The following is an 11,346-nucleotide window of genomic DNA, read 5'->3' on the forward strand; positions in this document are numbered from 1 at the left end:
ATTGATGAAGGTTGTATACATAGATTTTAGTAAGGCTTTTAGAAATATAGAAACATAGAAAATTGGTTCAGGACGAGGAAATTTGGCCCTTCGAGCCAGCCATTCATTGTGATCATGGCTGATCATCCACAATCAGTAACCCGTGCCTGCCTTCTCCCCATATCCCTTGATTCAACTAGCCCCTAGAGCTCCATCTAACTCTCTTTTAAATTTATCCAGTGAATTGGCCTCCACTGCCTTTTGAGGCAGAGAATGTCACAAATTCACAACTCTCTGGGTGAAAAAGTTTCTTCTCAGTTTTAAATGGCCTCCTCTTTATTCTTAGACTGTGGCCCCTGGTTCTGTACTCCCCCAACATTGGGAACATTTTTCCTGCATCTAGCTTGTCCAGTCCTTTTATACGTCTCTATAACCCTCTCATCCTTCTAAACTCCAATGAATACAAGCCCAGTCTTTCCTCACATGACAGTTCCGCCATCCCGGGGATTAACCTTGTGAACCACTGCCTCAATAGCAAGGATGTTCTTCCACAAATTAGGAGACCAAAACTGCACACAATTCTCCAGATGTGGTCTCACCAGGGCCCTCCTTTACTCCTATACTCAAATCTTCTCGTTATGAAGGCCAACTTAGCTTTCTTCACTGCCTGCTGTACCTGCACGTTTACTTTCGGTGACTGGTGTATATGGACACCCAGGTCTCTGCACTTCCCCTTTACCTAATATGACATCATTGGGATAATAATCTGCCTCCTTGTTTTTGCCGCCAAAGTGGATAACCTCACATTTGTCTACATTATACTGCATCTGCCCACTCACTCAACCTATCCAAGTCACCCTGCAACCTCCTAACATCCTCTTCGCAGTTCACACTGCCACCCAGCTTTGTGTTATCTGCAAACTTGCTAGTGTTACTTCTAATTCCATCATCCAAATCATTAATATATATGGTAAACAGTTGCGGCCCCAACACCGAACCTTGCGACTCCCCACTTGCCACTGCCTGCCATTCTGAAAAGGACCCGTTTACTCCTACTCTTTGCTTCCTGTCTCCCAACCAATTCTCTATCCATGTCAACACCCTACCCCCAATACCATGTGCTCTACTTTTACTCACCAATCTCCTGTGTGGTACCTTATCAAAGGCTTTCTGAAAGTCTAGATACACTACATCCACTGGCTCTCCATCCATTTTACTTGTCACATCCTCAAAAAATTCCAGATTAGTCAAGCAGGATTTCCCTTTCATAAATCCATGCTGACTTGGACCAATCCTTTTACTGCTATCCAAATGCGCCGTTATTACCTCTTTAATAATTGACTCCAACATCTTCCCCACCACCGATGTCAGGCTACCTGGTCTGTAATTCCCCGTTTTCTCTCTCTCGCTCCTTTCTTGAAAAGTGGGATAACATTTGCTACCCTCCAATCCACAGGAACTGATCCTAAATTTATAGAACATTGGAAAATGATCACCAATGCGTCCACGATTTCTAGAGCCACCTCCCCGAGTACCCCGGGATGCAGATCATCAGGCCCTTTTGATCAAGACTCTCATGGTTGGCAGATCCAGAAGATTGAGATGTACTGGATTCATGATGACTTGGTTGTATGAATGCAGAACTGCTTTAGTTATAGAGCAATATCGGCAGCGACAGAGGATGTGGCAATTCAATATTGTTATCTTATCCATGGATGTAATAAAATGAAAAAGCTTTACAATAAAAAATGGAGCTATTTAATAATCTGGTCTGAAACTATCGGATGAAATAAATACAACAGTCACAGATTTATCATACAGTTAAGGAGAACTTGTGTAAAGCATTCATAAATAAAACAATATACTTTTCTTTGATATCTTTAGTATTTTGTCTGCTGGCATATTGACAAAATGTAATCTCATTGAATTATGAATGTTATTTCCTGCCACAGACACAAGACATTCTTTCAGTCAGTTTTTAAAAGGTCTTGCTCTTCATGATGCTTGCTTCTTGAATTTAAATAGTCTGCTATGAAGTCTGAGTTCTGATACATCAGCACGCCTGATAGCGTAAGCCCGATACCAGCGTAACTTAACGCGGTCATCTCACTGCCAAAGAGGACCTGTGAAATAATGAGGTTTCCCACCATGTTGAGATTTCCCACAACATGCAGTGTGACAGCTGAGGTAAGTGTCGTGACACAGAAGCTTGCCAGATTGTACAGTACTGAGCCCAGGCAGCTCAGCAAAATGAATATCCAAAGTCTGTTGTCAGATTTAATGGATGACTCCCATACCGTATCACTCTCCAGCAGAAACGCAGCTGAAATAAGAATACAGAAGCTTGGGATGGACATCAAATACAGCAGGATGACTGAGTTGATCTTTTCTTCCTGAAGGAGGATACCTTAAAAAGAAAGGCAGTGATGAGTGCTGTAATATTAGGTTTTGCTGTCAATAAGTGGGTAAAACAAAAGGATGACATTAGGATATTACAGATAGCGGCACGGGTTAAAATTGAGGCAAGGAATAAAATCACGAAACAGAAACAAAAACAGACAGAACCAACTGAACAGAGAAAGTGCAATAAGCAATTGGGTAAGCATGATGTTATTTAATATTAACGGTAACAGCAATTTTGAATACTCTGCATGTCCCACTCTATATTCTCTTTTTCAACTAAATTTGAAGAGTTTCAAAACTCTGATTCCAAAGATGAAAGAATTCCTGGTTAAAGAACTTCTATGAATCATCCATAACTGGATTTCCATTATGTAAATATTTCCATAGTAACTGATTCAGCATATTAAGTCAAGCTGGGTTCCAGGTTCCCATGAGTTTTGTAAACATACATGGAAATGTCACTGTCTCCATACACAGGTTGCTCAACTGCACGGTGAACTGATTTATTTCATTCCATATTTTATTCCATTCCACAGTACTGAATTGTGCAGGTTGAGATCAGTATTATAACACCAGTATAAGTTCATACAGAACTTTTTTGTAATCTACTGTTTCTGCCAACAGTGATTTCTCCCTGAATAATATTCACCAGTGACTCAAGCATGTTAAAAACAAAAATGCTTTGTGTCCCAAGCGACATCCTTTATAGCATATTCTGGAATGTATTATAGCCAGTCATCGTTACTGTAATCAAATTGTCATTTTTAATAATAGTAAACACTGTCATAATTAAAATTCTAACGTTAAAGGTCCAAGGCAAATAGAAAGAGCTGAGAGTCAGGGAAAGGAAAACGAGAGATATAGATGATGATGGACAGAGATATAGAACAAATGAATGAAAGATATGCAAAAATGTAACGATCTATATCTCTCTACATCACCGTCAATACCTCTAGATTTCCTTTCCCTGACTCTTAGTCTGAAGAAGGGTCTCGACCCGAAACGTCACCTATTCCTTTTCTCAAGAGGTGCTGTCTGACCTGCTGGGTTACTCCAGCTTTTTGCGTCTATCTCCAGTTTAAACCAGCACCTGCAGTTCTACATCTAGTACACACAGCCTCAGCTTGTATAACATATAACATATAACATATAACAACTACAGCATGGAAACAGGCCTGTCCGGCCCTACCAGTCCACGCCGACCATTCTCCCTGACCTAGTCTCATCTACCTGCACTCAGACCATAACCCTCCAATCCCCTCCTATCCATATACCTACCAATTTACTCTTAAATAATAAAATCGAGCCAGCCTCCACCACTTCCACCGGAAGCCCATTCCATACAGCCACAACCCTCTGAGTAAAGAAGTTCCCCCTCATGTTACCCCTAAACCTTTGTCCCTCAATTCTGAAGCTATGTCCCCTTGTTGGAATCTTCCCCACTCTCAAAGGGAAAAGCCTACCCACGTCAACTCTGTCCGTCCCTCTCAAAATTTTAAAAACCTCTATCAAGTCCCCCCTCAACCTTCTACGCTCCAAAGAATAAAGACCCAACCTATTCAACCTCTCTCTGTAGCCTAAGTGCTGAAACCCAGATTGGATAATATCAACTGAATTGGATGCAGAATTTATAAAAGCGTTTCTACTGTTTGAATTTATTTGAAGAAAATGAAAGACTACATGAAAGAAAAGTGACAGTGACACACCTTCAGATATTGTTTAACGATGGAACTCAGATTACTATTCTGATAAATCTCTCTCAACCAAAGGTGCTGAATTCAATTAACTGGCAACCTGGGGTGGTACAATGGCGCAGCAGTAGAGTTGCTGCCTTACAGCGCCAGAGACCCGGGTTCCAACGTGACAATGGGTGATGTCTGTACGGAGTTTGCACGATTCCCCTGTGACTGCCTGGGATTGCTTGCTCCAAGTGCTCCAGTTTCCTCCCGTGTTCCATACACGTGCGGATTTGTAGGTTTGTTAAAGTTCGCTACTTAAAACAGACAACAACACAAAGGATTAAAAGTAAACCAAGCTAAGCTTTAATTTATTGTCAGACTGGAGTGGGAGAGTTACAGCCAGTACACCCTTGTACTAACAGTCCCTCGTAGATCAACTCAAAATATAAAACAGCAGAAAAGCCAATTACCACCTTTTTGGGCTGATGTATCAATTAATGTGCAAATTTACTTCAAGTACTTCCGTATGCTTAGTTGAATCGCATATATCAACTCTTTCTGCACAACTTAGTCATACATTTTATGACCATAGTTCTTTTATTCGATACCAAGAGAATTGGGATGTGTAAGGAAAAATCAAAATAGAAAAAACAACACAAAACATTTTTTTCTTTGTGTTACAAAAAGTATTTCTGTTCAATAACCTTTCTATAAATAGCAGAATATACTCATGATAGGCCTGACATTGTACATGTTGTCCAAGAACTACAGACTGTTGGAAATAATAGTCGTTTTTCACACATGAATGTAGCACAACGCGTATGACATTTGGCGTGCATATTTGTTTTTGCTGAAAAGTTGCATTACACACCATATTATGAATTTTGATTTATATTGTGAATTTTGGACATCAAAATTATGAATTTGTAAAATCAAATGTTGGGAGGTCTGCTTTTAAGGCAAAGATAGATAGATTCTTGATTAGTATGGGTGTCAGGGGTTATGGGAAGAAGGCAGGAGAATGGGTTTAAGAGGGAAAGATAGATAGTTGCCAGGACTAGAGGGTGTGAGCTATAGGAAGAGGTTGAGCAGGCTGGGTCTCTATTCCATGGAGCGCAGGAGGATGAGGGGTAATCTTATAGAGGTGTACAAAATCATGAGAGGAATAGATTGGGTAGATGCACAGAGTATCTTGCCCAGAGTAGGGAAATCAAGAACCAGAAGACATGGTTTAAGGTGAGGGGGAAAAGATTTTATTGGGAATCCGAGGGTGTATGGAACAAACTGCCAGGGGAGGTAGTTGAGGCTGGGACTATCCCATCGTTTTAGAAACAGACAGGTCATGGATAGGATAGGTTTGGAGGGATATGGGACTAGGCTTTGAGGCAAGTGGGACTAGTGTAGCTGGGACATTGTTGGCCGATGTGGGCCTGTTTCCACACTGTATCACTCTATGACTCTATATCAACCATGATTGAATGGCGGAGTAGACTTGATGTGCCGAATGGCCTAAGTCTGATCCTATCACTTATGAACTTATGAACTTGCGGCATCCACGTAATAATTTCTTTATTAAATGACAGTGGTCTCAGGCAACCATCACAGTTTATGAACATAAAAATTCATTTGTTTCCAAGAATGTTCAATTCAGACGAGGGTGCTCTAAATAGATCTACTCCATATCAAGTCTCTGCATCTGTTTAAATATTGCCTTGGTGACCTTCAGATAACTCATGGTTACACGGAATAACAGTCTATGTATAGGTTTGTAAAACTGCAGTGGCAGTAGGTTTAACACATGTTAAGCGATAGAAAAACAAATATACAACGCAATAGCTGCTTGCTACTCTGTCTCCACATTCACTTCTTCATGGTGTCACAACTCTGTTCACTGGTTTGATAAAGCAGTATAACTAAAGTGCGAGCAATTATAATATACAAGTTGTTAGGAAATAACTGAAATCCACTGGCTATGCTTTATCAAATCATCATGATACAATATTTGCTGGGAAAATAAGGGAAAGATTGTGGATGATCAGCCCTGGCTCAAAGGGCTGAATGGCCTATTCCTGCACCTGTTGTTTATGTATCTATGTAAGCTATTACCATTAGTTAGTGGTGGGAAAGAAATAAACTGAGTTGTAGATTGCTCCAAATTGCTGGCCAATTTGCACTTGATTCATAACCCAACAAGTTTCAAGAAATTGTGGCATTTAGGCTGTTAAGAGATATTTAATTTGCCTATTGATTTTGATGAAGAGATACATATTATGCAATTTCTTTTTATCTTAATTTTTCTTTTAACTTTGTCCCATTTAACTTTCTCCTCCTTATCTAGAGTCTAATTAACATTTTCTTTTAAGGTGTTTCTATTTTATCCACTTATCATTGAACAAGGAAAGGAGGCGACTGTTCGCCCATTATTCACCGGATACCTTTGGGTCCTGTGCAAACGTGTAATTCACATTTCCAGAGTGTTGCAGTGCCAATGATTTCGATTGAACAGCTAAGGAAAAAAACATTCTGACAAGATCTCTTACTGCAGCATAATCGAGGGCGATTAACTGGCTATGTTGGATTTTGATTTTCATGTTAAAATGCTACCTTCAATCAGGACTCTCAGGTATTTGCACTCATTCTCATTGAAATTGCTTAGAGAGTACACACACTCCAACAATTGGTCTTCTGAAAAGTCCACCCCAGGGCAATTGGAAAAAGAATACTGGGAAGCAACTATACCTTTCTTTCAATGTACATATTCATGTTGATCTTTTTGGCAGTACGAGATGCTGAGGTGATGTCAATGTTCAGGAAATTTGGAAACCCCGGTGACGTTTCATATTCAGGTTTAGACAAATCTAACAAATTAATTCTTTCAATGTGAGTTTTACTATCAATTCTTATTTCTGATTTGCCTTAGCTAAAACTACAAAGTTAATTCCATGGCAATGACAGGAGAGTAAATAGCCAATCTTATGGGTTGTCACATTTGATCCAAATTGAATAAGACAGGTTTCTTGAAGGTTATTATTGAAACATTTAGGCTTTTTGCAACACATTTTAAGTTGCATGGTCAGTTTTACTGTTTTTGCAAAATGAAATATAAATCCTAGAAATATGAAAAAAGGAAAATGCCAGGAAACTTAGCAAACAAGTGCAAAGGAAAAAAAAAATCTTTTTTGTGATCTTTTGTCAGAAAGCTAACCTGCTATTCTTTCCACGGCTACTGCCTGATCTATTGAGTATTTCTGGCATCTTTTTTTAATCGTTTATTAGTTCTGAAATTCACACTCCATTCTTGACTGTGAATCATTTAATCAATCTTTCAGCAATCATTATTAGATTTACAGATGTGCTTCATACTGGCACCTGAACCTACAGTGCATAATGGATGCTACTGTCTCCAAGCCAGATATCTATATTTATTTTCTGCTGACAAGATTCAGGAACAGTAATGTTACTCATTGGAAAAATGTGGGCCCATATTACTGTACCTCAACTTATCCTTCTCAGAGGACAGGCTTGAATTAACACTCATAAAAACAAACAGCTGCACACCCCAGCCAACGACAACACCATGAAGACAGTTACTGAGAAACAGAACTCACTTTGTTGGATGGACTTCACTCCTCTCAACATGGTTGCTGCAAAAATGTAGAAGCATCCTTTGTGATCAAACTGTATCTCCCCAATGAGACTGAATGAAGCGCCCAGGCAGATGGGAATCATGGCAGTGTACTTAAGAATGTGATGGTGCTTTCCTAAGAAGAGCTTTGATATGGCAATGGTAAAGAGAGGCGTGGTGGTGGAGATGACTTGTGCAAAGGAGACTTGCACGCAGTTCAACCCCATGTTTCCGAAAGCAATGGTGGCACAGAAGGTCAGGCTCAGTAAAAACACTTTCATTTTGGCAGCGGGAGGTAGGCCGCTGATTTCTTTTATTTGCAGATTTACGAATCCCATTCGGATCAAAACATAGTCGACAACAATGGCTGTGAGCATGTGCAACGCGGACAGCAGGAGCGGGTAATGGAAATTGTAGACGGCGAAGATGCATTTGTTGAGGCTGGTTATGGTGGTGCCGGTGGCGAGAAGCACAACGACTGCGGCCAGTGTGTGTAGAGTCTGTGTTCTCCCCGGACTCTCCCTGCTCCCTCGTACTGAGGCAGGTGGGGGAAACTCCGGGAACACATCAGGACTGTTCATGGCAACTCCATTTCTGTGTTATTCCCCGTGTCCGCTCCTCTTCACCGCGGAGTGGCACTGGTTTCTGGGTGTAAGTCCTGTCCGCTGTAATCGCTTGATCTTTGTTGGTGAATCAACGACCATTGAACACGACCTTTCACGCTCATAGCTAAGTCGCTGTTCGTTTCATGGGGAAGGGAAAATATGACTGGTTTTAAAAGGCGAGGGAGCAGCGATGAGTCCACCGCGCCTTGCTGTGGGCTTGCTCCAATGTAGGTAGGTAGCTCTGCTGCCGGCGTCTCTCCTCGCTGTGTCGCTATATCTGTAGTATCCAGTCTGTAACCCCGGCCTCACTGTATCCCTGTCCGTGTAGTGTCGAGGCCTCACTGTATCCCTGCGTGTAGTGTCGAGGCCTCACTGTGTCCCTGTCCGTGTAGTGTCGAGGCCCCACTGTATCCCTGCGTGTAGTATCGAGGCCTCACTGTATCCCTGTCCGTGTTGTATCGAGGCCTCACTGTATCCCTGTCCGTGTAGTGTCGAGGCCTCGCTGTATCCCTGTCCGTGTAGTGTCGAGGCCTCACTGTGTCCCTGTCCGTGTTGTATCGAGGCCCCACTGTATCCCTGCGTGTAGTATCGAGGCCTCACTGTATCCCTGTCCGTGTTGTATCGAGGCCTCGCTGTGTCCCTGTACCTGTAGTATCGAGGTCTCGCTGTGCCTGTAGTATCCAGTCTGGAGCCCAGCGGCCCCACTGTGTCCCTGTCCGTGTTGTATCGAGGTCTCACTGTATCCCTGCGTGTTGTATCGAGGTCTCACTGTGTCCCTGTCCGTGTTGTATCGAGGCCCCACTGTATCCCTGCGTGTTGTATCGAGGTCTCACTGAGTCCCTGTCCGTGTTGTATCGAGGCCTCACTGTATCCCTGCGTGTTGTATCGAGGTCTCACTGTATCCCTGTCCGTGTTGTATCGAGGAGTCTATGTCTCTCCGCACGATTGATCGTCACTCCTCCAAATATAGTTTGGTGATGAGCGAGCCCTGTAAAACTAACCCACAACGCCGTGCCAACGGCTGCCTGTTCTCCACTCGTTTAAAGGCGAAGAACAACGCGCGTTTCTTTCCGTTTTTGGAATGACGATGTAACGCATCGCTGAGACCAGGATGGCGACAGGCAGCTTGTGGTTGTCACACTGACAACACGAGGCTTGGGGTCGCTCCCTGCTGATATTCACTGTCACAGACCAGGCAGATGTTACATTGCTTGCGGCTGCTGTCGCTAAGCAACATGACAGTTCAACGCTGAACACTGGGGCATTCCAGAAAACGCCGAGCAGATCAGCAGGGCAACAGGCCCTTCGGCCGACAACGTCTGGCCCATAGAAACATAGACCATACATAGCAGTAGTCCACTCGGCCCTTCGAGCCAGCACCGCCATGCAATATGATCACGGCTGATCATCCCAAATCAGTACCGTTCCTGCTTTCTCCCAACATCCCTTGATTCCGTTAGCCCTAAGAGTCTAACTCTCTTGAAAACATCCAGTGAATTGGCCTCCACTGCCTTCAGTGACAGAGAATTCCACTGATTCACAACTCTGGGTGAAAACGTTTTTCCTCGTCTCACTCCGAAATAGCCTACCCCTTATTTTTAAACTGTATCCGCTTGTTCCGAACTTCCCCAACATCGGGAACATTTTTCCCGCATCCAGCCTGTCCAATCCCTTAAGAATTTTATGTTTCTATAATATCCCCTCTCATCCTAATTTCCAGTAAATATTAGCCATATGATATTTCATCATATGTCAGTCCTCCCGACCTGAGAATTGACCTGGTGAACCTGCGCTGCACTCCCTCAACAGCAAGGATGTTCTCCTCAAATTAGGAGACCAAACCTGCACACAATACTCTGGGTGCGGTCTCATCAGGGCCCTGTACAGCTGCAGTAGGAGCTCCTTGCTCCGACACTCAAATCCGTGTGCCTATCTGAAAGTCTCTTATTTGAAAATCACTATTGTATCTGCCTCCAGTGGATGACCAGCCATGATCACAGTGAATGGCGGTACTGACTCGAAGGACTCGAACTATGGCTCCTGCACCTATTGTCTATTGTCTATCACTGACAGAGTCTTACCCACCCCTCTCTGCGTACCCACCCTTCGCTGCGTGCCCGTACCCACCCCTCTCTGCGTACCCACCCCTCTCTGTGTGCCCACCCCTCTCTTCGTACCCACCCCTCTCTGCGTCCCCTTACCCACCCCTCTCTGCGTACCCACCCCTCTCTGTGTACCCGTACCCACCCCTCTCTGTGTACCCACCCCTCTCTGCATACCCGTACCCACCCCTCTCTGCGTACCCACCCCTCTGCATACCCACCCCTCTCTGCGTACCCACCCCTCTCTGCGTACCCACCCCTCTCTGCGTGCCCACCCCTCTCTGTGTGCCCACCCCTCTCTGTGTACCCGTACCCACCCCTCTCTGTGTGCCCACCCTCTCTGTGTACCCGTACCCACCCCTCTCTGCGTACCCACCCCTCTCTGCGTACCCACCCCTCTCTGCGTACCCACCCCTCTCTGCGTGCCCACCCCTCTCTGCGTGCCCACCCCTCTCTGTGTGCCCACCCCTCTCTGTGTGCCCACCCCTCTCTGTGTACCCGTACCCACCCCTCTCTGTGTACCCGTACCTACCCCTCTCTGCGTACCCACCCCTCTCTGTGTGCCCGTACCCACCCCTCTCTGCGTACCCACCCCTCTCTGTGTGCCCACCCCTCTCTGCGTACCCGTACCCACCCCTCTCTGTGTGCCCGTACCCACCCCTCTCTGTGTGCCCACCCCTCTCTGCGTACCCACCCCTCTGTGTGCCCACCCCTCTCTGCGTACCCGTACCCACACCTCTCTGCGTACCCACCCCTCTCTGCGTACCCGTACCCACCCCTCTCTGCGTACCCACCCCTCTGCGTGCCCAACCTTCGCTGCGTGCCCGTACCCAACCCTCTCTGCGTACCCACCCCTCTCTGCGTACCCGTACCCACCCCTCTCTGCGTGCCCACTCCTCTCTGCTTAAAAAAATATTGCCCCACACATCTCCTTTAAATTGTGCCCCTCTCAC

At 44.5% G+C, this 11,346-nt stretch overlaps 1 protein-coding gene across 1 annotated transcript; it reads right to left on the bottom strand.

The window, feature by feature from the left end:
• Window positions 1-1,734: 1,734 nt before the first annotated feature.
• slc35e4 (solute carrier family 35 member E4) lies at window positions 1,735-9,434 on the bottom strand. The gene is made up of 2 exons (XM_078421770.1): window positions 7,670-9,434; window positions 1,735-2,386 (listed from the first exon to the last, which is right to left on the bottom strand). The coding sequence occupies exons 1-2, from the start codon at window positions 8,265-8,267 to the stop codon at window positions 1,947-1,949; spliced, it is 1,038 nt and encodes a 345-aa protein (XP_078277896.1). The 5' UTR covers window positions 8,268-9,434; the 3' UTR covers window positions 1,735-1,946.
• Window positions 9,435-11,346: the final 1,912 nt, after the last annotated feature.

Source organism: Rhinoraja longicauda, chromosome 25 (assembly GCF_053455715.1).
Source record: "Rhinoraja longicauda isolate Sanriku21f chromosome 25, sRhiLon1.1, whole genome shotgun sequence".
NCBI lineage: Eukaryota > Metazoa > Chordata > Chondrichthyes > Rajiformes > Arhynchobatidae > Rhinoraja > Rhinoraja longicauda.